The sequence below is a fragment of the Phaenicophaeus curvirostris genome, chromosome 1, assembly GCF_032191515.1.
Source record: "Phaenicophaeus curvirostris isolate KB17595 chromosome 1, BPBGC_Pcur_1.0, whole genome shotgun sequence".
Lineage (NCBI taxonomy): Eukaryota > Metazoa > Chordata > Aves > Cuculiformes > Cuculidae > Phaenicophaeus > Phaenicophaeus curvirostris.
Genome location: NC_091392.1, coordinates 142,870,197 through 142,898,163, shown reverse-complemented (window position 1 = coordinate 142,898,163; position 27,967 = coordinate 142,870,197). Strand labels below are relative to the sequence as shown.

The following is a 27,967-nucleotide window of genomic DNA, read 5'->3' as shown; positions in this document are numbered from 1 at the left end:
GGCTGGAGCACCTCCCATACAAGGACAGACTGAGAGAGCTGGGGGTGTTCAGCTTGGAAAAGAGAAGGCTCAGAGATCTTATAGTGACCTTCCAGTAACTGAAGGGGCTACAGGAAAGCTGGGAAGGGACTGTTTACAAAAGCTTGCGGTGATAGGACTAGGGGCAACGGGTATAAACACGAGAGGAGCAAATTTAGACTAGACATAAGGAAGATATTCTTCACCATGAGGGTAGCAATACACCGGCACAGGTTTCCCAAGGAAAGTGTGGCTGCCCCATCCCTGGAGGTGTTCAAGGCCAGGCTGGATGGGGCCTTGGGCAGCCTGATCTAGTGGGAGGTGTCCCTGCCCAGGGCAGGGGGGGTTGGAACTGGGTGAGCTTTAAGGTACCTTCCAACCTGAACTAATCTATGATTCTATAAAAGCAAACATGCTATCAGAGGGACATCCTGTCCAACGTTCAAACCCTACAATTGCTTAGAGGAAACTTCGCTTGAGCCTAGATCAAATTATTCCACGTTTTCTAACAGCAGCCGCTCCTTCCTCCTCACCCGAGGAAGAGGAAGCGCGAGGAGCGCCCCGGGCCGGGCCCCGCCCCCAGGGCCGCGCGTGCGCAGGGCGGCGGGGCCGCTGCCGGATGGAGGCGGAGGAGGAGGAGGATGGCGGCGGGCGAGTGGCGGGGAGCTCCGAGCGCTTCGTGCGCTGCCTTTACGCCGTGGGCTTCCTGGTGAGGGGGGAGGCGGGGAGCGGCGCGGAGAGGTGATGCCTTTTCGCGGCGCGGCTCGGCCCGGGACGGGAATTTCTCCTGCGTGACGGGACCCTGCTGCCCGCCTGCAGGGCTGCGTTGGGGGCAGAGGAGGAGGGGACGGGTCCGGAGCCCTGAGCGCCCCTCGGGGCTGACAGGAGGCAGAGATAAGAAGGACGTGGAGCTGTTGGAACGGGTCCAGATGAGGCTACAAGGATGATCAAAGGGCTGGAGCACCTCCCGTGCGAGGACAGGCTGAGAGAGTTGGGGTTGTTCTGCCTGGAGAAGGCTCCGAGGAGACCTTATAGCGACCTTGCAGTACCTGAAGGGGCTACAGGAAAGCTGGGGAGGGACTGTTTACAAAGGCTTGTGGTGATAGGACTAGGGGGAACAGGTATAAACTGGAGAGGGACAGATTTAGACTAGACATAAGGAGGAATTTCTTCACCAGGAGGGTGGTGAGACACTGGCACAGGTTGCCCAGGAAAGCTGTGGCTGCCCCATCCCTGGAGGAGTTCAAGGCCTGATCTAGTGGGAGGTGTCCTTGCCCATGGCAGAGGGTTGGAACTAGATGATCTTTAAGGTCTCTTCCAACCCAAACTTTTTGTTTAGCCTGGAGAAGAGGAGGCTAAGGGGAGACCTTAATGCTCTCTACAACTACCTGAAAGGAGGTTGTGGAGAGCAGGGAGCTGGCCTCTTCTTCCAGGTGGCAGAGGACAGGACAACAGGGAATGGTCTCAAGCTCCACCAGGGGAAGTTCAGGCTTGACATCAGGAATTTTTTTTTCACAGAAAGGGTCATTGGGCACTGGCACAGGCTGCCCAGAGAGGTGGTTGAGGCACCTTCCCTGGAGGTGGGTGGATGAGGTGCTGAGGGGCATGGTTTAGTGTTTGATAGGAATAGTTGGACTTGATGATCCAGTGGGTCCTTTCCAACTTAGTGATTCTATGATTCTGTGATTGGGCAGGCACCCAACCCCAGCCCTCTCCCTCTTCTCCCCCAAGCTCTGCCTGGTGCGCATCTCTGCGTCCCGGCTCGTAGCAGGCTACTGCGGTGCCTCTGGATACAACTCCTGCATTTTGGGGTAGTACATTGCTTCAGCTGCTTTCTGGCAGTCAAAATGTTTGCAGCGATAGTGGTTTGTAGCAGCTGTGTTGTTTTATTGGTGCAAACAGTCAAGCAGTAGAATTTATTCTGTGAATTGTGCAGCACCCTTAAAACTAAGGCTTACCTTATCAGAGAGCTGTTCCTTCTTTTCCTGAAATACCAGTAGCTGGTGTAAACTGACACCACCACCCCAAGAAAAAACACCATGAACCCCATTTTTTTTTCAGGAAAAAAAATGCCTCTTATTGGAATAACAGTGCATAGACTTTAAAGAAGTTTTGAAGGATTGTATTCTTCAGTGATTCCTGAGCCTCAGGGAAAATATCATTCAATTAATTTTAAATTAAAAGGGATATCTTGGAAAATGAATTCAAAATGAGTACAAATTTGCACTGTGAGATATGGATATGTGTTCTCTTACCTACCTTTAGGCAGTAGAAACAGTCTGATTGGTTTGGGTCCTGGAGTGAATATTCTAGGGAAAAGTGAGTTAGAACAAGCTCTGCTTCTTAGTTCACTTTTCAACACGATGTTTCTGCAATTCTGTACCATGTTGCTGACACTGAGCTGGAGTACATGCAGAAATCAAACCTTTCAGCGGATGTAGAGTATGGTGAAATACTGCATTAAAGAGCTGTTGCCTCTGATGCAAGCTTTCTGTAACCGAGCAAATACAACATAGTTATCATTTGACATAAGAAATCATAGGTGAAATGAGAAATAACAGCCCGTCACAGGACAGGGGTTAATGGGTCTTGCTCTACCTGCGTGCCTGTGACAAGTCTGGTAATGCCAGGGCATGTTCTAAGACTTGTCCTTTTTAATATCTCCGTCAATGACCTGGATGAGGTCATTGAACATTTCTTCAGGTTTGCAGATGATACCTAAATAAGAAGTGCACTTTAGGGGGGCCTGGACAGGCTGGATGGATGAGCTGACAAGAGCCTTATGAAACTCAGGAAGGTCTACTGCCAAGCACTGCAGAACGTAGTATGCTTCGAAGTATATGAGCTGAGGAGCAGCTCTGCTGGTAAGGCCCGGTTGGGGAGCGAGCTGAACATTAACCAGAAGTGTGCCCAGGTGTGGAGGCAGTCAGCAGCATCATAGGCTATATGAACAAGGAAGCCTGTTCATCCTTCACTCACTGCTTATAAGACTGCATTTAAAATTACTGTGTTGAGATCGGAGCGAGTTCCCTGGAGGGCCACCAGGATGTCTGGCAGGGTGAGGAAAGACTGAATGGAGCCTAGCATCTGCCTTTCCACTGCCTGCAAATAGGTAAAGAAGCTGGAGATAGGCTTTTCCATGTGGTACCTGGCAAGACAGAGACAGAAAGTCACCATGACGACAGCCAAGAAGTAGACAGGTTGCCACCAAGGTTGTGCAGTCTCCATCCTTGGAGGTTTCCAAGACCGGACTGGATAAAGCCTTGACCTGACTAGGTCTGACTGCAGAGGGAGCAGAAAACTAGACTGGAGACCTAAGGTTCCTTCCGACTGTTTTTTTCTAATATTCCATGATTGTGCATGTGAGTGCTTGGAATAGCTTACTGAACCCTAAGATTGTATTACTGAACGTGTTCGCAATTGACTTTGGTTGGTTTGGTCCTGCTAATGTATTTAATAATGGCTCTCACCTTATAAGTCTCATTTTCAGCCATTAAAAGGTATTTAATGACAGACTTTGAGAATTTACTTATTGATACACATTGTTACAGTTATTCTGGCTTTGGGCATACTGATAATGGCTACTCCATTCATGGCTGTTCAGTTCATAGAGTCACTGATAAAAGGTCATCTTGCTCCTATAGAGCTTTTCTGTAAGGTTCTACTTTGATATAGGACACTGTATGCTGTGAACTACTGGGTCACTGTAGTTAGCTTAACAAAAGATTAAAAAGTCAGAAGGAAGCGCCCTTTGCCCTCCTATTACAAAAAGTGTTTCACTTATGCTTTGCTTTTTTTTTTTCCTTCATGTTTTTGTCCTTTCTCTACATTTCTTAAGTTAAACAGAAAGGCAGTCTGTAAGTAGGTTTAGATCTACCATGTCTTCTTCCCCAGTATACCTGAGAGTTAAAATACTCTAGATTTCCCAAATATACTCTCTTTGCACAGGTAAGAAGTATTTTTAGGTGACTGAAATTACAGACCACTTTGCATTTAAAATGCTAGTACCAAATACTTGTCTTATTAAACAGATAAAGTTTAATATGCATTAGAGGAATATTTAATGTTTAAATATATATCTTTGGAATGATCTGTATGTGGAGAAGGAAAGAGAATTGGTGTTCCTAGTTTTAACTTCTCTGTGAGGTAATCTTTTATCTTTCAGTTTATGTATTTTTGTAATTTTATGCATGCAGAATGCTTTGTAGAGTTTACAACATACCACATTGGCCACATTCTTTTAATCTTATATGGCTATGGAAAGAATGTAACATTTTTAAAAATACTGACCATTACTAAGCCAGATTGTCACCATCTTTGTAGAAGTGATCAGTTTTAAAAACTTTTCATGCCTTCTTTTCAGGATTTATTTGGTGTGAGCATGGTTGTTCCTTTAATGAGCCTTCATATCAAATCTCTAGGAGCAAGTCATACAGTTGCCGGAATAATAGGTAAGTTGCAGTATTCGACTTATTTACCAAAAAGAATAAGATAACATTAAGTAGAATGGGCCTTACTGCAAATTTGGCATTGTAACACAATTCTTCCTTGCTAGCCGTGTAATAAAAAGTAATGCTAAGTTCCAAAACTGTAAAGACAGCCATCCTGTGTCAGGCCCAAGACCTGTCCAGTCTTGCATACTGACAATAACCAAAAGCAAGTGTTTGGAAAAGACCATCCTTGGAAAGAACAAGGAAGTCTTGCAGTAATACTTATACAGCTGCTTTTTCAGCATCTAAGAATTCACAGCTCGGCAACTATGGGAGCCAGAAGTATTGATTTTAGTTTTGTTGTTACTTGCAGACTTTGTAAACAGTAATTCTCCAGCTGGTTCTCCTGAGCATTCCAAAGCCTGCGATCACTTCCAGTTTGATTAAATTCCTGGCAGTTGTCTTTTGTCAAAATAGTTATCATCTTTAAAGAGTGTTTACAAGTAAATTCTGAAGCTTTGGATTTTTATCTTAAAAAAATGAAGTGGTAAAATAAGTTCTGTGGTTCTGACATTCTTATATTTTAATAGTACTGTTCATTGTTTGTAATAATACAAGTATGTTTCTTTATAGCTATGCGTAGTTGACATGGGCCCTGTTCAGTTTTTTATTACCTTGCTTTTTATTTTGAATGAAATTTAGCACTTTTCATTAAATAATTCTGGTTCTGCTCTGAGTTGACAGAGTAGTATTCTAGGCAGCAATTAATCAAAAATATTTTTCCATTTCAACAGTCTGCTTTGATTTTTAACTTTAAAAGAAAGTGGGGTTTAAGGTGTATTCTTACAACTGAAAGAAGCTGGCAGATGTTTCTCTATGCTTCTCTTCTGTCTCTAACTGCTGCTAAACTCTTAGCCTCCAAAATGAAAGAGTAGGGTCTGTGGTTTCTTCAGGGCTTCTGTGGTGCCTTGTAATAGGTTGATGTGCCAAGTGTAAAGTAAGTAGTGCCTCCTAGTAATGAAATACTGTCCTGATTCTGAGAAAGTAATTATAAATGCCAAGGTCTGTTTTTTAACACACAATACAAAGCAACATCCTTCTACATTACATAGTTTTACAAGTTTTCACGATTTGTTTTTCATCATCCCTGAAACTGTTTCCTGGGTTATGTCCTAAACTCCACTCTTGGTTTCTCCCGCTCCCTCTTCCTATTCTTGTAGTAAATTACTCTCAGAATTTTTCTCCTGGTTCTTCATTTACAGCTTCATGCAGTTTTCATTTTCAAAAACAATAGGTTTAATGGTATTTTACCTGTTTGTTTTAGGATCTCTTTATGGTGTAATGCAACTATTTTCCAGCACATTTGTGGTGAGTTCTAACATTGTTTTCCTGACTATGTTGGTGTTTCAATGGATTTTAAGAGGGAAAAAAGGATGAGTTAATAATAGTGTTTCTTGACATTTAGAAAATGTTTATAGTGCTCATATAAGCCTTTTTTGTTGGAGAATTCAGTTTTTAGTTTGCATGGAAATTGTGTCTTTGTTTATAGGGAATTGCCAAGTTTTTTAGAACTAAACAGAATACAGTCTTTAGACAAAAACTAGAATCCAGACTTGGGCTCAGGTACATTGCAAAGCACGTTGCAGTCACACAGGATTCTCTTCAGCGTTGGTGCCAGTAAGGCAGTTTCCTTCAATGTAGTAGCCTGTCCAAAAAGCAGCTTTATAAGCCTGTTAGCTAGAGTTTGCTTTCCCCACTTAGTGAGCAGTGCTTTCTAACATGTCATGTGGCCTAAATTCATAGATTGCATCTTTGAACTTTGTTTGGTTCTGTTTTCTATTAGCTTTTGATGGTTTACATCCTAATCTAGGAGAGAGTCCAAAGATTAAACCTGAATGAATGCTTTACCTATGATACCTTAGATCCCTATAATTAGCCAGGAGCAGCTTTAGGTACCTCCTAGCTTTCAAGAGAGTAGATTTTGAGTGTCTCATGAAAAAATTGTTTCAGGGTTTGTAATGCAGGCCACCTGGGATATTTTGATTCTGTAGTCTTGTGGCATTTTCTTTGAACTGCAAGACTATTGTCTAACTACTTAAAAACCTACTTCCTGTTTCGAATCAGGCTGATTTATAAACATGCTGCATGCAAGCTTGCTGCTTGCCCCTCTCATAACTACTTCCTACTTCTCTGCACTCAGATGACAAACTCCTCGTAGCCAAGATCATTTTTTTTAGGATGTTCAACAAGTGTTGAGTACATAGTGGCCATTGATACAAACAAATATTGTGGATGATTGTGAAAGCATTTTCAGAGGGCCACTAGTAGTGATATCTTTTGGTGTTTATTGCAGGAATTTATTTTTAAGAGAGAGAAATTATTTTTTTAAAAACACTCTATGCATGACCTTAAATGGAATCATAGTTTCAGCAGGTGCACTGCTGGCAGGGTAGAACTCTGCTTGTGACTTCCAGATTTTGAGCAGTTAGGAATATTGCATAATGAAATTATTAAGCTTTCATTGTCGGTCCTTTGATCTCTCTTCTCAATTTAATTTAGAAGTACTGATTGTTCACTGCACATAGTTAAATGTTACAAAAAGCTAATCTCAATTTCCCACTTCCTGAAAGGGCTGCTGGAGTGATATAGTAGGAAGACGATATTCCCTGCTTGCCTGTATTCTCCTCAGTGCATTGGGTTACTTCCTTCTTGGAACGTCCACCACTGTGTTCCTGTTTGCCGTTTCTAGAGTCCCTGTAGGTGAGTAAACACTTGCCATTTTACAGTTTAAATTCCTTGTAGTCTAAGTTTGAGAATTTCAGCTAGAGAAGTCATGGCATGTGGATTGCTACATAGCATCATCACCCAGCAGCACCAGCTGAACCTTGGTAATGGAAAAATCTCTAAAAATCAAACATTCTTGTGACTTATTTTCTGAAAATAATTTTAAATGTACACTCAACAGCTGTCACAACTTTTATGCTGTCTTGCATTGCTGAATTTTATGAGAACAGGAGTGCAGCAATTCCTTGAGAGAGACTATTGTAATATTAGTCATAACAGGTACACAGTATACCAGGTCATTGCTGGGAATGTTCAACTGCACTTGCAATTGAAAATGGAATGATATGCGTGGTTTTATTTGTTTTCATGCTAAAAATATGCCTCTAAGCGATACTGCACAATTTGCCTGCTTCAGAACAATATTTATGTTGTGCAAAAGCATGTATGTCTGCAGCACTGAAGCTAAGTTTGTGCAAGGGTTCATATCAGAGTTCTCAAAATAGCTGAAAACCTGTTGCATATATTCTGATACAATAGGCATCGCTATTACTATGAACACATCTACTAAAGGGCATTTTTATGACCCATAGTTTTGATTTAAGACCTGTTCGTATTGTTTCTTAATTTAAAGCAAATTTGCCAATGAATTATTTGGTTGATACTCGATTGCTTGGTAGAGGTAATACTTTTTAATGCTAATAGCGCTGTTACTGTGACAGCATTACCCTGATCAGAGGAAAGGAATATAAAAGCATGCATTAGCAGTATTCCTGCAGTATTCTTACCCTTCTGCGCTCTTCTTTTGCCACCCACCAGTTTCCCATATGAATTTGGTGGGTTACAATCCTGGAAATTTTCATACTCAGCAAAGCTGGTACATGTTCATAAAAAGACACACCATTCCTACTCCACAGTTACCTACCCACAAGTTCCTATTATAGCGGATATTGTGTTCCTAGTCTGCTTCAGCGCTCAGCTTAGTTGCCACTTCTTTCAGCAGGGCTGCAGGAGTAGTCCTTTGACACAGATGCCTGAATAATTTTGATTCCAGAGTCCAAATCCTTTAGCAGCCAGGATGATGGTCATGGCCCAACATGCTGCATTGCTCTAGCATTGACAAATTTGTGGTTAATGGAATCTTAAAAGTGTCAATCATACAGATTTTGCCTGTTGACATTTCAGATAACTTCTGCATTCTTAATCTTTTGGACTGAGTGGGTTTATTTTTTGTTTATATTATGTTCTAGGTATTTTCAAGCACACACTCTCCATCTCTAAAGCCCTCCTTTCTGACTTGGTTTCTGAGAGAGACCGCCCTTTAGTAATGGGACGCTTCAATGCAGCCTCTGGTGTGGGTTTCATTCTGGGGCCTGTTGTTGGTGGCTACCTTGCAGAGTTGGAAGATGGCTTTTATCAAACGTCTTTCATCTGTGCCTCTATCTTCCTTCTGAATGCTGGTAAGTTTTATGTCATATTTTTTAATGTCATCCAGGGCCCCTTCATTCCTCACTTTTGTGTTTTTATGCTATTTGTAATAACTTCAGTTCTTGGTGTGTTTATCATTTAAGGCATACATGTTCTGTATACCGATACAGTCCTTTGAATTTGAACCTGTGTGGAAGGTTAGGAATTTTGAAACAGATAACCTGCTTGTATTTATCACTTACATTCAGACACAGGAATGAGAGTTTTTAATACATCCAAAGATGAAGACTAAAAATCAGAATTTTGGCTTTAGCTTTTAGGTATGTGTATATGTTGTAAATGTGTCACCTCAGTGTTTTCCTTCTTTGCTTTCACTACATTTAGAACTGAAATGATACTGTGAATAACACTAGACATAATCTTTGTAGTTTTTTAAAGTGAAATGATTGTTAAAGTCCCTTTTTTAATTTTGATCTACACATTTTTTATTTACGCTGAGTAGACTTACAATCAGACTAATTTTTTCCATGTACAGTTAATGCAATTGAATAAAATAAACTAATTTCTTGATCTGTATAGGTCTTGTCTGGATGTTACCTTGGAGTGAAGAAAACACTGGCAATAGAGGACATCGACAAGGCAACAAAAATACAGGCAGTTTCTCAGCAAAAGCAGATAATGACCTGCACTTGAAATCAGAATCTAATGGAGCTATGGCAAGTGATAGTCTTTTCTGGTCCCCGTGGATCCAAGTTATAACAGTGCTGAAAAGGATTAAAGAAATTGCATGCTCCAATCTGTGGGATATATTTCTAGTGCGGTTGCTGATGTCTGTTGCTATATTGCTGTACTACAGTAATTTTAGTCTGGCCTTGGAGGAGAGATTTGGAGTGAAACCTCTGTTCGCTGGATACCTAATGAGCTATAGCAGTGCACTTGGAGTCCTGGCTGGTTGTCTGCTCGGACCAATAACAAGACTCTATCAGCACAACACTTACAGAATTTTGTTGCACTCCAGCACTTTTACCTGCACCTTGATTTTCTTATATGCATCGGCGCTGAGCATATGGATGGTCATTTTGTCTTCTACGTTCTTAGCTTTTTCAACTACTATAGGTCGTACTTGTATCATTGATCTTGAATTGACCATTGGTGGGAATGAGGCCAGTGGTACCCTCCTAGGTGTTGGACAGTCTGTGACATCAGTGGGACGTATCATTGCCCCACTCCTTTCTGGAATTGCTCAGGAGTTCAGTCCTTGTGGCCCTCCAAGTCTAGGGGTTGGACTAGCTTTAGTAGCTATTCTGATAATGAATGCAAACAAACAAAAATACTGTAGCCATGGAAATTTTAAATTAAAAAATGAATAGCTGCAAATTTGGATTGCATGGATGTATCTTACAGGAGAGGCAAAGTGAACCAACTTGCCTGCACCTGTCAAACTTTTACAGGTATAAAACATTCTGTTGTAACAAGATCTTTTAAGGGGGCACATTATGTTCACTTGAAGGAAAGTATTAGCACATACAAATATTTCTGCTGCAGGGATGTTAACTCTAGACAAACGTTACTCTGACTGGTACCACCGGAACACCCATAACAGGGACAGGTGTTGCTGTATTGTTCTGGCTGAGATTTTTTAAATGACCTTTTAACCTTCTTGGAGGGGAAAAAAACCCACACGAAATACACAAATCCTTGTATTTCACATTTGAAACAGTATTTAGAGTGATAGACTGATAAAAGACTGAAAATTATTCTTATTATTTAATCAGAGGTAATTTTTTTTTTTATTTAATCAGGAGAATTTCCAATGTAGCTCATTAAACTGAATTTCTTATGCTGTGGTCTGCTGCCATTTGACTGCTGTGACAGTGGTTTAATTAATAGCATATTTGCTTATGGGATTTTGTTAAACATACTTTGTCTACAAAACTTGCTGCACAGCATGATTAGACATCCTGGGGCAGCCATCTGACCCCTGCTGATTCCTGGTCTTACCCAGGTAACAGAATTTGGTATATGCTAATTTCATATATTAAGAAAGCCTAAAATGGACAATTTTAAAATAATACAGGGTCATTCAGACTGAAACTGAGACTGAACGTAAGCTTTATTGAAACTTGAACTGGTCATTTATTTTTAGTAATAACCTCTACTGAGCAACTTTGTCACAAATTGTTAATATTTCCTGTGCAACTTTTCTACCTTCATTTTAAGAATAAATTTGTTACTTAAATTCTTTTGAATGACTGTTAAAGGTGTCCTGGAGCAATTAGCAATAGTTCATGGATCTGGATTAATGCATTCCCTCTCATCTGTGGAGGCATAAGTGGCATTTCAGTGAAAAAAAGCTATTTGTTTGTTGGTATTTTAGTCTACATTTATCTTCAATGTTAACTCTGAAAGAGAAGTTACTCACCTGTACTGAGAATTGTAGCACTCTACTGGGCTATTTACTGCTCAAGCTCATATTACTTGCCAGTGACCACTGTTTGCATTTCATTTGAAACATAAGAAAAATGTATTTTGCGTGGATAATATACCATATGCTTTTCCTAGTATTAGCCAATGGAAGTACAAAGTCAACTACATAAAATTGTTGGAGTTTTTTTGATTAAAAAGCAGGTTAGTTATCTCCTTGAACATATCCATGCAAATAGTGTTTCTCTGTTCTGAAGAATTATAGATGTTCTGCGTATTTTTTTTTCTTCTTTACCTTTTCCAGTGCCTGCTATTATTTAAATGCTTGTTAAAACCTCAGTGATGCCAGTGGCAGCACCATGGGAATTTGTATTGAACTGTGAGTTGTTTTGTATATTAACATAATGAGCGTGTGTCTTATTACTGCTATGATTTTAGTGTATATCCTCAAGAGTTCCTTATTATAGTAATCTGTGTTTCCTTTCACCCTAGGTACTTGAGGCATTTTCAAGTGCCTTACCACCTCTTGTCTTGTTTAGTAGATGCCTTGACACATTTTTGCCCTAAATTTCCTATTTTTTTAATTTCCATCTTTTTTTTTTCTTTTAATCTGAACCCACCCTTCTGTAAGTCAGGGACTTATGTTTTGCAGCTATAACAAGGGGTGAAGGAGAAGTGTAGGAAAAAAACATCAAAAATTAATATGTATGAAAGATGTAGTAATTTTTCCTGTACTTACTGTTTATGAGCTAACAAAAGATTGAGCCTTCAAAGTTGCTGCACTGGTTAAGGCTGAAGTCTAAACACCATAGAATTCAGTCTGTATTAACATATACAGCAGCATGAATATTCCTTATAAAGGCTTCAGAACTTCACTGTTTTTGTTTACATGTAAGTGAAGAAAGTGCTTTCCACAAGCAACAAATATTTTTATTTTGAAAAATAGTTCTTCATAGAAGCTAAATAAAAATGAAATGAAATAATTGAATTGGGAAATCTGTGGAAGGCTGTGGTCTCAGGGACATGTTGCAACTGATGTTACAGAAGAAAAGTTTTTTACTTGTAGGCCAAAATAATTTCTAAACTGCTGCAGAAACATTTCATCTTTGTAATGCCTCAGTTATAGAAAAGTTGCACTTTTTTTTTTTTAGGGAATTAAAATAAAATGAAGTGACATTCCACATCTATCATTTTGTCACTGTGTTTTTTCCTCTCTTCCTCTAGTGTGGCACAAAATAGAGGTGTTCAAGGCAATATGAAGTGAAGGTGTTTTGGTTTTTCCTTTAAGCTGTTCCTTTTAATGATCATTTGAATCTGCCTACTTTTCAAACAAAAGGCACAGGAGCCAAGGATTCAACCAAGAAGTGGCTTGACAGTGAATGAAAAAGAAGAAATAAAAGAAAATAAAGAACCTGCCAGTTTTGAGATGGAGTGTTTAAAGCTACTCTTCCCTTTGCCTGGAGACCCTGTGTGGATCCCATGTGTTGTCTATTAGTTGCCATAACTGTGCAATTTCAGAGAGGGATGAGTAATTGACATCCCTGGAGATGTGACTCCCCATTTTATTTTGAGGGAGGAGCACTTGCAGCTATTTTTAACTATAGTCTACTGAACTATTTAGCAGTTTCTTTAATCCAGTTGTGTTATAACAAAACAGAGATCTGAATATGGACCAAAAAAAAATCTACCTGCAAATAACTGCAAACTAAAATTTTTCTCTTTCTTGCTGTTACTTTAATTTAGCATTGTTGGGTTTTGCTTTTTTTTATTGCTCTTTGTTTTGAAATTTACACTTTTTTAGCAGTGGCTGCTTTTCTGACCTTTCTGATCAGCTGATGTTGAAGAAGTTATGTAATGTAGTAATTTATTTCTGTAAAGCAGCTGATAGTGTATGATATTCACTGGTTTTGTTGCTTTTAAATGATGAGGCCCATGAAAATTCTGTCTGTTGCACTCATTTGAAGAGATCCTCTATAAACATATGAGTTCTGAAGATTTCATTTTCCCATCCTGTTTTATTCTCTCTGAATTACTCACTGCAGCATCATCACAGAGGTCAATACTGTTCTCATTTTCTGAGAACAGGTTGGTTATTGAGCAGATAATGCAGCAACAAAACAGGACAGGCATTGCTTATCAACTGGTTTGCTCATTACTTCAAGCAGTCTGTAATGTCATCACATACTAGCTGGTGGGAACCTCTGTGGGTATATTCAGCTGCTGCCAGCCCACATTTGTTTATGGGTGCTGTGCAATACCCCGGGATGCTTTATAGCTTGGCACTTTGGGATATGAAGACCCAAGACTCGATTGTGCTGTTATTGCTATAATTTTGAAGACTCATTCACAAAGAGCTGATCATGAATCTTGTAAGAGAGTATATTAGAGCCTGAACTTTGAGAATTACATGACTGTGAGTGGAGCTCAGACTTCCTTTTCATAAAAATGAAAGTTTGTAGATCTTCTATGAAAGGGAAGTCTTGGAAAAACAATTGTGTTAGCATAGAAGGAGAAATGTCGCCAAATTACTAGTTATTTTTAATCCTCTATTAGCTTAAAAAATATATTTTTGAGATTTTTTTTTGTGCGGCATGATAGGAACTGTTCTATTCTGTCAAATTTATAATAAATAGGTGGTTTTAGATATGAAAAATAAATGAAATAAACTTGGATATTTAAAATTATTTTGCCACAAAAAGGAAAATAATTATGTTTTGAAACAAAACCTGTGGTGATTAGGGTGGTGGTGTAACCCACAAATCACAAATGTAAACCTGAGCACATCATCAAACATTGAGACTTACCTGTCTGTATAAATATTACTTTCCCCATTGCAATCTTAGTCTCTCATAATCTGCCAAATCTCACAGGATAAAAAGGCTCCCAAAGCATGTTAATGCTGTATGGCAACTGCATCAGTATTTGCCTTCTTGGGCAAGAAACAGTGCTAACCCAACCTGCTATTGTGTTATCTTATTAGAATATCTGCCTACCATCTGCAAGAATTCGTCGGATGGAGAAGATTCTCAAGTGGCTCGGCACAGCATCCAAGAGAGACAATTTTCAGCCCCACCTTCGTATAACTCCCAACTGCTAAGGTTCCTTCAACTGTTCAGAGGACAATTAAACTAACATGCATTTTCTAGGTAGCTCTTCATTTACCTGACCATCTAATAAGCAGGCCAAGAGGGAGATGAAACTCTTTGACTTGAAAATTGTAAGACGTTTTCTTTACGGTCATTTACACAACAGACAGTGTCAAGCATACCTCCAGGTTTAGCTAGAAAGTGCAAGTTATATTATGATCTACTAAAACGAGAGATAGAAAGGACTGTTAGCTCTCCTGTCTCTTCCAGATTTAAATAGCACCTCAATCAGGTAGTCCATGGCTTTTTTCTCAACTGTGTCCTGAAGCAGTTCTTCCTTCTTATGCTTGGACCTGATATCCCTTCCATTGTGTTTTCTGGCCTGAGCCTCCAATATATTGCTGGCCTGGCTGCGGCTGTGTATTACAGATGCCATGTTTTAAGTATATTCACAAGCATATTTTTATAGGAGCAGACCTCTTGTACAAAAAGCATTCCTTCAGCCAATTTCAAAATCCTTCATCTTTTCTTCAGGAGCTGGGGGGAGTGTTGGGACAGGTTTAGAAATGGTGACCAGCTGAAGCATTTCTTGCAGTGTCATCCTTAGAAAGTTGCTGCTGTTTGGGATGGGTGGACTTGACATCTCTTGAAGAGATGGTGCGGGGCACAGTGTGTTTGCTCCCAGAGACCTGAAGATACTATTTTTAACACCATGCATGTTATTTTGGCCAAATTTAAAACTTTGTTTCTCCATATGATTTTCTACGTGGCTTCAACAGGAAGGATATTAAGTTTCTAAATTGTTATGCAGCATGGTTTTCTTTGGTTGAACACCTGTGGTTTCAGTTGTACTTGCATACTTCAGTACCAAGTATGACAGCTCTTAAGATTTTGCCTCTTATGGCAAATTATTCTCATTTTGTCTTTCAAATATCTGCTTAACACAGATGACTGTATGTCTATCTGCTCTCTAGCCTTTGCTTTGCCTACTTTCTTATCCTATTTACTTTCAATTTGTAAGTCTCTCAGCAGCTGAAGGAGGCACGAAATATTCAGAAAACCCTAATTCAGAGTGTAACGTGTATTTTCATACTGTCTCTAAAACCAGGCAGCTGGGCATCGTGCTTCCTCACTGAAGTGGTAAAATACCAATACTATCGAGAGTACTGGGGAATCTATCTTGAAACAAAAAATTTGTGGGTTTGGCGAGTTTCCCAGTCACTGCTGAAGATGTGGTTTCCTGAAAAAGCAAACAAAAAAATCTTCCCAGTCAATACATGACTTTCCCCATCAGATGGTGCTCAAGGACAGATTTATTGGGCATTTAATTCTCCAGCAGACAAATTCACTTTGATACAACATGAGGAAAAGTCTCCTCTCCAAGCTAAAGTTAGATGGACCTTTTAGAAAGATCAGAAAGTGCTATTGAGCTTGGTTTTCCTTTGCAGGAAAAAAAATAGGAAAAAATAAACCTCTGACCCCAACCAGAGCAAGACTTGCATGAGGAGGGCTACCTGGGACACAGCCTACTTCACGTACTGCTGTCATTGCTACTGAAAAGGAGAAAACCCAAGGAAGCAGCTCCCAGAGGAGATGAGGGTCTGGCCTAGCAGTACTCTAAAAGAGCCTGCAAAAGGGTGGGAGGAGCAGAATTGAGGAAGGGAGAGAGCGATTCCAAGGAAACAAGAGTCCCAGGAGATTTTCAATTCCGCTTCACAGTGTAATCATGCTGGAAATCTGCCTTGATGCTTGTATTCTGTGGATCTCGAAGTGCTTTGGAAAGGTAACAATGTGCTAGTATGTTTTGAAGCATCAAGAGCTTAAGACCATATTTTGTAAAAAGGACTTACAAATTGATGTGCTTGTACTATGGGGCACCCAGTTTAAGTACCAATGATCAGAGCATGCACTGTATTAATAGACAACCAACAAAGCAGTAAGGTTCCTGACACATCCATTCATTATATAAAATTGTGCAATTTGAAAAAAACCCAAAACCTGTCATTACCATCACATGAATGAGAAAGCTCCACAGGGAATAAACTAAATGCTGATGTGCAACATTTCACATTTATTTATTTCTTTGGCCAGATTTCAGATGGGCTTGATATAAAACATCTAATCTAAATAGTCTGATCTGAAAGGAGGACCTGGACTCAAAACTGGAATCCAAACTCAAGGCTTCTTTCTTATTCAAATATTATCCCAATAATGTAGTGACAGAGTACTTGCTGAGAATGTTACTGATGAAACATATTTTCCTGTTGAAAGAAAAAAATCTTATTTGTTTATAAAGCTTGCTGGATGTGTTTGAACCCAGTTTTATTTCCAAGCACGAGATGATCATTAAAGGATAGCTAAGTATCGCCTTCACAAAAATCATAAACACTTGACTGAGATTTCTAGAGTTTGCATAGCCATCCCTCTGCAGCTTAGACTTTGCATTTGATAGACAGCAGAAACTTCCATAACTGGAACAGAGGAAAAAGACTAAAAGACCTGTGCCTATAAAAGAATTTAAGGAAGTCTGATATTTCAAACACATGAATGAAATATTTTTGAAAAGCTTTTAGAAGAAAGTCCTAAATCCCCATTTATAAAACTAATTTATCAGCCCCATCCACAAACCTTTGAAAGAATGCTACCCTGTGATTTTAAAAGGAAATTCTGATTTTTAATAGTTCTTTCAAAACAAGCTTAAATAAAAAAAAAATCATCTTATTGCCCACAGATTTAGAAATGTGCTAAAGGAAATGAAAAAGTATGATTTCACAGTGTACATTCTTCAATGAAAGTTATCAATCCTGTTACAAGTAGAATGAAAATGATTTCTGCATTGTGCTGAAATGTGTCTCTCTGCTAAAGCAAGCTCAAAATTTAAAACAGATTAAGTGGGACAGAAAGTGCAAATTCCTGAGAGCTACAGTTAAGTATCATTTATTTTAATGCACCCTCCCTTCCCATATGCACTCAAATGGCAGCCATTTACGCTTGGATGAAGGAGTTCATGTTTCTTATGGGTGTTATTAAGGTGCACAGTGACTTCATCTGATTCCAGGGCCCCGCTGTGCTTTTCTGTACAAACAAATTAGATGGAACATTTTTGTTCCTTGGAGTGCATAGCTCAGACAAAGAAAAGATTATCTTTCCCCTTTTACAGATGAAGAAACAAAGTAAAACAAGTTGACCAGGGTCAAAGGCATGAGTGAACGAGCTTGCTTGAGTCTCAGTGGTCCCTGACTCAAACAGAAGATTGCTAGCTTTGTCTACGTGCAGTGATCTGCAACTATTCTACTGCTGTGTTTGCTTGGCAACCAAGAAACTAAGGTGCAAAAAGCAATTTTGAATAAGTCTTATTTATCAACTTGAAGTTTTCTCTTTTTAGGGCTTCTGTTGTCTTGCTAGGTGTTTTCAGTTCCTGTTGACATTAGTGAAAGTCAAGGTAATTCAGATTTCCTTTGGTGATCCTCAGTACCTGTCAAAGGTAACATATTGCCAAAAAGCTCAGAAAGTAAAAATTCAAGCTATTCAGGTCTTGTCTCTATTGCAGCTCCTTTCTATGAGCTGTATTTGCAGTTCTGGTCCTCCAACTTGTTCCTTCTCTTCTTCCTCTATTTCTGCATTACAGCTCTTCAAACAAATTGGACTTCAAGAATATATTTATTCTTCTTAGAAAGTCTATATGATAGGTGCATTGTGCAATTTTCAGTGTTCTTCATATTAAAGCTCTGGTTATAACAAATATTCTTTGATTATAAATAAAATCTGAAATGATACAAAATTTTTTCAAGAACCCATTCATCATTGGACTGTCAACAATGATTTTCAATGCATAACTTGGATTGAACCTGCACGACTTCGTTCCACAAGAGATGATGTGATAAGGCACATTTCCATCCTATCTTAATAGTGGAAATAATGTAAGTAAAGCATTACCGTAAGTTATTTATAATTTTTTTTCATGTCTTCAACTTTGCAGTTTCTCCAGTATTCCATTCACTTAGTTAATGACATGGACTTTGCTCAAATGGAAGTGCTTAGACCCACGTTGAGGCTTGGTTTCTTTTTTTTTTTTTTTTTTTAAATGAATCCCGTAGTCTGATCAGATAATTTAAAATCCTAATTCAATGCATCCATGGTATATTAACAATAGTTCTCTTTTTGTTATGTTCAGTACGGCTGGTTCTCAGGCTTATTTCTCTGCCTTTCCCCTTGCGATGCCTGCCTAACTAACCGTGGTGGTGGAATAGGTCTTGCTGACCCGTGGTCTGCAGTCAAATCTTCCCTGCTCAAAGTGCCAAATCTTGGTCTTGTCAGCAGTGGCTGCCTGAACCCAATGGGTGGCTGAGGCAAGACGGTCGGCTCCAGCTGCTCTCCTCGTCCATCCTGGCTCCCATCAACTTCATTCTTCCACTCCACCCTAAACTCAGGTAGTGGCCTCTGTTGTCTCAGTCTCTGCTCTCTCAAGATTTTCCCTGCTCTTGGTCTTAGATTGAGCACTGTAGTAGCAGCATCCATCTCAGAGTCACTGCTGTCACCCACTGTTAATTGAAAACAAAATCAAAACGTTAGGTGTAGAATATTACCATTTCACGACTATTTAAATAGCAGCACAATGATCATTAGCAACCATAGAAGAAAAATTTGCCCATGTTTCCTAAATTCACTGCTTTCTGGCCCAGTAATAGACACTTAACTCTGCCAGGACAGATGGTGGATTTTACTTACAAACATCCCTCCCCTCAAAAACATTATTTTTAGAAAGCACTCACTCTGCTGCTCCTTAATCACCAAGTACCCCCGTTTGATTTGACATTTTCCCAGTTCTGGCTCTGGACATGTTAAAAAACTGTCTCTCTGTGGACTTAGGTCCAAGCAGGGCACAAAAATGAGATTTCTCGTCCTCACATTTCACATAGGATGTGATATACAATCTAGGAGGTGTTTCCAGAGCACAACATATACAGCAGCTCTAGAAATTTGACTTTGGAAAAGGAACATCAATATTTCACTGAGCAAAGGATCTCCCAGGGTCAGTGTGCAGCTGGGAGGAAACATTCTGTCCTTAATACTCCTGAATGTACAATATAAAAGAAAATCAACAGGGAAAATCTGCAAGTGCTGCAGACTACTTCACTCACACACAGCAGGATAGAAAATGATCAAGTGAAAGCTGGCATAACCACTCAGGGAATGCTCTTAAACATCACTGTCAAGTAAACCAAGCTGGAAACTTTCTGGATGTGTACATGTGCATATATATCTTTCCTAGAAGATTTGTTTTAAATTGATTAATATTTTAATCAAAATTTGCAAATTTCAGTCATTTGGTAAGAAATTTAGTAATCATTTATGAATGCCTCAGCTTTGTTCTTAGACATAACTCAGATACGATGTCTTAAATATAACAAAGCAAAGAACTGAGTATTGTGCAAATGTTGTAAGAACAACTACCTTTAGTAGCCTATATGTTATTTCTTTTAAAAAGATGAAGAAGGGGTCAACAAAATATATCATCACATAACTGTCCATTCACCCAGATAAGTATATATCAAGGAAGGTCTTCATCAGGCTGTGTTTGCAGGCTTTCTTTCCCCTAAATATGTCAGATAATATATTTTTTGACAATTGAATAATCTGGAGGCACATTTCCTCTTTAATTGTAGATGACAGTAGGTGACCTCTGCAGACAAAACTACAGAATAAAAGGCATCCTACATTCAGGAGAGTAAAGATGTAATTATTACCAGACAAAAGCATGGTCTGTTGCTACATTAATTTGGAAGAGCGGGAAACTAATTGGGGTGGGGATCAGGACACTTAGTGACTGTGCAGAGATTTAATCCTGCCAGCATGAGATATTGATGGTTGTTTGTCATTATAAGAAATGTTTCTGAGCATAGTATAAACATGGTAGTGTGATCAGCAACAATCAAAAGTAATGTATAGAAATGGGCAAAGTTTTCACATCAAATGGTTGTCTTCTATCAGATTTTTTATTTTTCTGTTACAATTCAAGAACTCCAGTATAAAACCTTTGCGAGTTTAGGAGGCGGGGGGAAAGAGACATTTTGGTTGTAAACCATGGGATTTTGAGAAGTTCTCCATAAGAACATAAGAACTATAAACCAGACCTCATGTCCTCATTCTCCTCTCTGGGATGGTTCTCAGGGCAGTGCCCTTTACCTTGATCGCAGTGAGAAAAGAAACCATATATAGGGTCATGATGCAAGAGGGAGATCTGGACATTATGAAATAAAGACAAGGAGAATAAGCACAGCAGTGTTTATGATGAATAAATGTTTCAGGCTGCTGCTTGATCACATGAGGATATGTGCTGTTAGGACTACACCACTACAACATTTGAACTGAAAAAAAAACACAAGACTGCTTGCTGGGGCACTTCTCTGCAGTCAAATACCTGCTTTAGGACCCATTGCTTTTAATATTATGATACCCCTTCTAAATATTCAACACCTCAAAATATGCTGTGAAGGTAGTAAATCTAGAATAAAAGCATATGGACATAAAACATTTAATATTTATTTGAAAGTTAATATGCTGATTTCTCTACATCATCTCTGGACAAAATTTCATTCTACATAGGCAAAATGAGCATAGCACAGGAAGAGAGAGCAGAAAAAAATTTATTACCTCTGGAAGATGTTTTATTTCTCACTCGTAGTTTTTCTGGGAGTTTAGTGTTTTTAGGAAGTGAAAGAAATCTTTTTGTATTTGTAGCAGCCTATGCAAAGCAATATAAGACATGTTAAGTTAGTGAAATCTGAAGTACCTGCATAATGTATGTTAAGACACATGGCTGAAGCTTGAATGGGTTTATGTAGCTAAAGGGCTAGAGAGTAGTTTAGGATTAGCTAATATGTGATCTTTTACTACATACTCGATGCTGTTTGCTCTTTGAGGTCTACACTAACTAAGATAAAGAGCGAGTAATCTCAAGCAGCTTAATTAAAGGCAGGCCTAGTGATATGCTCTCTGAGATCAAAGTTAATAAATGCAGGGTCTCTCAACTCAATCTTACCTGTACAGGTTTTCCTAAGGAAGGCACACACTGCAAACTTGGTATCATTTCAAGCATCTGCAGTGTGGAACTTCTTATTAGTGAGCTGCAAAAGTAGGTTGCAGCTGAAACTCAGGCACAAGAACTAATCTGTATTCTGATCTTGCAAGCACTTTATGCATATAAATGCCTTTACACAGTTGACTAGTCACACCGAAATTGATGGAGAAGTGAGGCACCAGCGTGATCATTTACCAGTTCAGGGCATAAAATCCTTGTTTCCCAAGACTAAGCTCTAAAGGTCCTGGGTACAGAGCACACCTACTTCCTGGAACAAAAGAGGTACTTTCCAGGTTTCTTTTTTTAAAATTAAAAAATTTCTCAAGGCCATCCTTTCTTACATTTGTTACAAAGATGTTTTAAAACCTCTACAGTTTACCAGCTCTCCCTTGCTTGTACCATTCATTGTTTCACACTCAAAGGGAATCTGGAAGGAAATTTATTATCCATGAGAGATATTTCCTCTTCGCATATTGTTGTGTTGCTCAGGACCACTATGCTTCCCTCTGTAGCGGATTTATCCAAGCATAATTACTTTTAAAATTGCAGCTTGTGCATTTTAAAAAGCTGTCAGACACTGTTTCTCTCCCTGCCCCCAAAATGTCTCAGTCCTACAGAATCTCTTCATTATTCCACCCAGTAAATAATTTATTTGTTTGAGAAAGACAACATATGTAACTGCGGTTGAGAGGGAAAAAAATCATTCAGGAACAGACTTATTGTCACAATTAACACCACAATAGCCCTGGTAATTATCACAAATGAGACATAGCACTTATTGGAGTAATCATTCCAGCCTCAGCTGCTGAAAGACAATTGTATCAATGAAGAAAACACTCACTAAGTATTCCTGAAACATGAAAATACATGTTTATAGGATGGTTAATTTCCCTGATACCTAAAATGGACTGGCAGAGCAGATTTTCCTGTACTGTGTCAAAACCTGAAGTCCTGACTATATTTCATGAATACCGAAAAGCCCACAACATTTTTCAAAGGAAGATTTCACTCTGACTTGATTATAAGTCCTCTTTCTCATATTTTGGAGAGTACAGTACATAGGTTGTCTCAAAGACATTTTTGACCTTGGTCATTCATGCTTCATCAAAATACCGATAGAGACTACTGACCATCCTTTAGAAGTACACTGTGTAGAGAGCCTGCCCCACTCCTCTGAGATAAAATTATGGCAGCAGATCACATTCTGAAATCGCATTCTACAAGACTGAAGCTTTGCTGGAGGGGTCAACACAAATCAAGGGGTCCATGTGTACAAGTCAAGGTGCGTGACATGTGCGGTGTTTTCAGGATTAATTTCTTCTACATTTCAGAAGGGTTTTTGTCTACATGACATTTAGCTACAAAGAACAGCTTTCTGTAAAACAAACAAAATGCAAGTACCGGTCTTTCTCTTGACAGGCTGTTCGTTTTCCTCAGGCTCTCCCTAAGGCTGTGCCGGCGACGGATCAGAATTTCTTTGGCTTGCTTTTCACTTGCATCTGCAGCCAGGCTATGTCGGTTATATGACATTGTCTGAAACACAAAAGCAGTGGTCACATTCTGAAAAGCATAATGTCAAATGTGTTGCACTATATTCATAGAGCAAAACAGGTTTTCTTTGCTTTAATGTTTTAATAACCACCATAAATCCTTGTAAATAAAATCATACTGTAGATGATTAAGAACAAAAAGAATAATTACACCAGCATTTTTTTAGTCACCTGCTTCACAAGCACCTGTTTTGGTTTGTTGGTTGGTTGGTTTTTAACCTGCTGATATTTATAATGAAAGAGAAATTGGAAAAAGCTGCCTTAATACAGCGTTTACCACCACGTTGCACTAGCTCAGTCAGTATGTCAACAGAGGATGCACATTTGAAGGTGACAAAATGAGTTACTTAGGGGGAAGTAATTTTTACCTCCAGCAAGCTGAAGCTTGCTCAACTTTTGAATGTTTTCCAAGGGCTCAGGAATTCAAACCACTTAGCCACAGGAGGGTAAATGTGAAATTCCCTTTTGCATTTATTTCACTATTTTTCCAGCTCATCACCTCTTCTCTTAATGTAAACAACTTCATCACTGGAGGCAAATGGAAATCTAATCCCATATCATGAAGTGAACAAAATATTGGTAAAAGCGGACAGTGTTGAGTTGAATTTGCACCTGTGATCGGACAGTGTTGAGTTGAATTTGCACCTGTGATCCTTTTTTAATAATGTAAGCGTATTGCAGGTAATATGATAAAAAACATTAAACTTCATTAATAGTATAAGATCAAGTAAGCTATTTACATAAAAGAGTATGAATGTGTTGCTGTACATGTGATAGGATATGAATTCATAGACAATAAAAGTAAATAACAGCATTCATTATCGTGCAATGGTACAGCAGATGTACTAGCCCATAGATGTTAGGAAGGTAGACAGTATATTCAGAGATGACCAGTGGGATATTTAAGTATACAAAACATCATCCTTACTCGATGTCGTATTTGATAGAGATTCTTTGTTAATATTTCCCGCATGTTTTCCATTTCAGTGGGAGAAAGCGGCTTTATCTTTCCTTCATGATATTCACTGTGGCAGGACAAAAAAAGGAAAACAGAGGAAAGAGAGAGAATGTTTTTTTGTTTTGTGATTGAGAAGTACATTTAAACTATTTCCTTTGTTAGAGCTGGAAATGACTTTTCAAAACAACAGAGGAACAGGTAGGAACAAAGCGAAGCCTTGATCTCATTTGACTCAGTGGTAAGGCTCGAAACTCAATCTCCAAAATTTGATATAATTTAAATTAAATTGTAAATTTGATTGAAGCACTTTTCAAAATGCCCCTCAGGCTTCCCCCATAGCTGTTCACAGCAGATGGGCAGGCAGTGTTTCAAATCCAGATCTGCCCTACATGTCAAATCAATATTCCTGTGAGCAGCTATGCTTGTAAAACTACATGCTCCCAGAAAAGCACAGCTCACTCTTTCCTGTGTGAGCTGCAGGCAAAATGCTCTTGGTTTGTATTTGCTTGCTGTTCAGGTGACATTCGGACAAAAAGCATTCCAAGTAAAAGTGATTATCCTGCTTACAGACTGGGCTGTGAAATAAATTGACCCAGACAAGATGCTTGGCCACACTGGCACCGCTCACCCACCTGAGAGATGCCGCTGACGGGACTTTGCTTATCATTCCGCTCTCTGCCATCTCGATGGCATGTTTGATTTCCAGCTTCTTGTATAAAGAAACAATGCTAGATTTGGGCTGGTTCTCCCGGATTAAAAGTCTTCGCAAGTATTTATTGTCAAACTTTTTAAACCTGTATGTGAGACAAACCAACCCAACCAGTTAATTTTTACTGTGTGTAGTTAAGGATAGCCAATATACTGTAACTAATGCAATTGTGAAGGAGTTTATTCCCTGAGAATGCATCTGTCCATATTAACCTACTGCTGAGTAACATAATAAAGGGTCAAGTTCATCTTTGCATCAGATAGCCAGACTTCATCTATGTTTTGGTTAATAAGACAGTTTTCCTAGCAGCAGCTTTTAACTTTTAGGTATCTCATATTATTAAACAATAATTTTCATCCCAACAAAAAGAACACTAAATATTGTAATAACAAAGGAAAGGTCTACATTCACATTGGCTGCTTTTTCTTTGAAATTTAAGCCTATCTTTGTCAAACTTTGGAGGTTCTCCCTTCCTCCAAAGCAACTGCAACATTCTTGAATGCTTAGTGAAAAAATATTGATTACAGCTGGGGTGATTTTGTTTTACAGAAACTATTTTGCCCTCTGGCCATTCTGAAATTATTCTTGAATTTGGGTCAAAAATGTTTCTGAAGGTCACAAAGAGGTGGGACTCTCCTTTGCTCCCTAATCTGTTAATTAAAGGCCTCACACAGACTGGAGGAGAACCAGGCTGAATAAAGGAAAGTTGTACCCATGTCATACATCTGTCAGGACAGTATCCTTACTGTCACACTCTCAAGTCATTTGGAGAGGGTTCTTCCTGCCCCTCTCTCCTAGGGCTAAATTCTTATTGCAGTGACTATAAGCGGGCAAGCAATACCTATGCTTTTGACCTAAAGGACTTGGGTGCTTCCAAGTAAAGGGAGTTAGATCCAAACCATGATGATGAAGATTCAGCAGCTACACTGAAAACATGTATTATTCAAGTATTGCCAGTGGTAATCTTCTTAAGTAACACTAAGTCTTAAACAATACCATCAAAAACTGTGGAACTACCTGCCATTGGGATCTCTCACATACTTCATGCCAGCTAGTGCCTTGATGTTTCCAGAGAAAGCCCCAAAGCTTTTGTATGTTTCCTATCAAACAGGGAACTAACTCCTCACTTAACAGCATTGAGATGTATGATTTGCAAGAGGAAAGCTGGATGGGATGAAAGGCTCAGCAGACATACAGCAAATGCTCTGAAACAGCCAGAAACAGGGAGGTGACATGCACCCTCAGAAGGTACAATCCTTGACCCTGGGATCAGAGGTTTGTGTTTCTTCTCAGCTGCAAATGTTGTTCTACTTGCTTGTGGTTTAGTTAAGAGACATTGTTGTGCTGCTTTCCCTTTGTAACCCACATGTTCTAAAAACAAACTTCTGCTTTCAAGAATAAAATGCTGAGAATGCAGTATGATGCCCAACAACCTTCATTTCTTGCTGCTGAGCCAGTTCAGCCTCTTCTGTATAACAGAGAGATTTAAAAGCCATTCTTACTTATCTCTCCAGAAGTTGTGACCCCAGTGTCCACACACATCTTCAATTCCAGTCTTCACATGGTCAAAGAACTAAAAGGGAAATGTTGGTTCATTACATGAACTTAGAGACATCACTTGACTTGCCCTGAGATATATTAGTTTGAACTTATTTCAAAACAGAAAAGTCTAGTCAGAATTCAGGACAATTCTTCAGTCTAACCAAATGCAGAACTGGGTTATGTTTTCTTCCCCTCAAGCTTCCATAGCTCACAGCTCCAAAAGTACAGAAGTTAGTTGCTAATTTTCTCTGTGTTAGTCCTGCTCAGGTCCTGCCTGAATCTGGAAGTAACGTTTTCCTTCCATATTTTCATTTCTTTAAAGTTCCCTAACCACTTAGGGGTAAGCCTGGGACTTCTTCAGGGGCTTCCCCAGGCCTGACAGTGAACGAGGTATGACTTTGTGAAGAAGAGAGACTGTGTGGGCAGCAGGTCTCCACACCAGTACTGCTCCCTCAGGATACATGGGACAGAGCTGAGATATCCAGAATCAAATTCTGAGCTCCTGTTTTAGGGAATTGTGCTCTAGCCTCATCTCAAACCATCCTGAGCACCTAAGAGTAGAAACACACTGTTTCTCAGTTTATTATGATTTATGAAAGACTCAGTTCGACTAAGATCTCAGTTTTTTCCCAAAGGCAGCTCATTTGCTCTTAATTCAAGTACCATAGTAGGGCTCTTTCAAATCCAGTGGGAAAACCTGGTAGATATGTCCAAACAATAAGCTCTAAAAGGATGGGCTTTTAGATGCCTAGATTGACTGTTTTGCTGAATATGGGCCTTATTATTCTTCATTTTTGGAATTTCAAACCACCTGCCACAAGCCCAATGCTGCAAGAAGTCCATTCAAGAATATGAATGGCTAATAAACTGCAATAATTAGCCATACACATACCAAATACAAATGTGATGATGTCAGAGTTAATAAGTTTAAGAGTATGTTTACGAGGAGTTTGCATTTGTTTAATTAAACTAACCCAAATGCAATGTAATGTAATTAAATTGCTTTCCTCATGTAGCCAAGTTCTAAAATAACACATTTCTCATATGTGAAACAAACTACAGAAAGTTAATTTACCTCAAGAGGTGAACAAGTAAGAAAGTCAAGATTCAAAAATACTGGTATGTAAGCATTAACTTTACTAATTCCCAAAGGTTAAATATAAGCTCTACAGTTATTGTTCTTATAAAAGCTATCAAAAAGAAATCTAAAAAGGTGCATCTCTCTCTTGTAACACTGTATGCTGAATCTTTGTCTTATGGAAAGCCACTAGGAATTTCATCTATATGAGGTTTTTATCTATAAAACTGAAGCCACAACGTACCCTGTTATAAATTTCTTCACTAACAGCAGGCTGCTTTTTATTTGACCTTTTGACATCAAGAAACTCCACCAGTGGGCGAATTGTTATTCCCTGTGAAGAAAAAGAAAAAATAAAAAAGGGAAATAGTTCTGTTGTTTTTTCCATAAACATAAGACAAAACCAAACCTTTTGGTCTTTTCCGTCTCTGTCAGAGCATTGAAGATAGCTGTGGATATCTTTTTAGCTCTGAATACCCTTTCACCTCCCTAACCTCAAAACCCAATCTGACATGATAATTATAATAGTGAATTCATTCTTGTGATTAGCAGGTGTTGCAATTAGCTACGAGGTCCTTGTCAGCACATAGACTCCACTAATGCAACAGAAGGAAGGAAGGAGCTCCCTAGAGCTCAGAGTTCCAAGAGGGACAACCTGGAAAAGACCATCAGGAATACACCACTTACTCCATTCATAGCGCTCTTTTTTCAGTTCTTTTATGTACTAGAACTCGTTTTCTGAATTAATAAACAGTTCCCACATCATTCCAAGGTAAACAAATAAAATCCTCTTTTTTTAATGATTACTTCCAATACTGCTACTCAAAGACATATAAACACTAGCATTCAGATTGCTATTCAAGACCTGTGACACTAAGACTT

At 39.0% G+C, this 27,967-nt stretch overlaps 2 protein-coding genes across 2 annotated transcripts in view; one reads left to right on the top strand and one right to left on the bottom strand.

The window, feature by feature from the left end:
- The first annotated feature begins 637 nt into the window (after nucleotides 1–637).
- On the top strand, nucleotides 638–10,351 carry MFSD9 (major facilitator superfamily domain containing 9). The gene is made up of 6 exons (XM_069877037.1): nucleotides 638–727; nucleotides 4,382–4,469; nucleotides 5,773–5,816; nucleotides 7,079–7,208; nucleotides 8,480–8,689; nucleotides 9,237–10,351. The coding sequence occupies exons 1-6, from the start codon at nucleotides 638–640 to the stop codon at nucleotides 10,025–10,027; spliced, it is 1,353 nt and encodes a 450-aa protein (XP_069733138.1). The 3' UTR covers nucleotides 10,028–10,351.
- Nucleotides 10,352–16,472: 6,121 nt separating this feature from the next.
- SLC9A2 (solute carrier family 9 member A2) overlaps nucleotides 16,473–27,967 on the bottom strand; it is a 35,315-nt gene continuing 23,820 nt past the window's right edge. The window contains exons 6-12 of the mRNA XM_069876904.1: nucleotides 27,330–27,419; nucleotides 25,968–26,038; nucleotides 24,389–24,550; nucleotides 23,727–23,823; nucleotides 22,650–22,781; nucleotides 20,822–20,912; nucleotides 16,473–18,708 (exon numbers count right to left, since the gene is read on the bottom strand). Coding sequence (XP_069733005.1) covers nucleotides 18,338–18,708; nucleotides 20,822–20,912; nucleotides 22,650–22,781; nucleotides 23,727–23,823; nucleotides 24,389–24,550; nucleotides 25,968–26,038; nucleotides 27,330–27,419 — 1,014 coding nt within the window. The 3' untranslated portion in view covers nucleotides 16,473–18,337. The remainder of the gene's footprint in view (nucleotides 18,709–20,821; nucleotides 20,913–22,649; nucleotides 22,782–23,726; nucleotides 23,824–24,388; nucleotides 24,551–25,967; nucleotides 26,039–27,329; nucleotides 27,420–27,967) is intronic.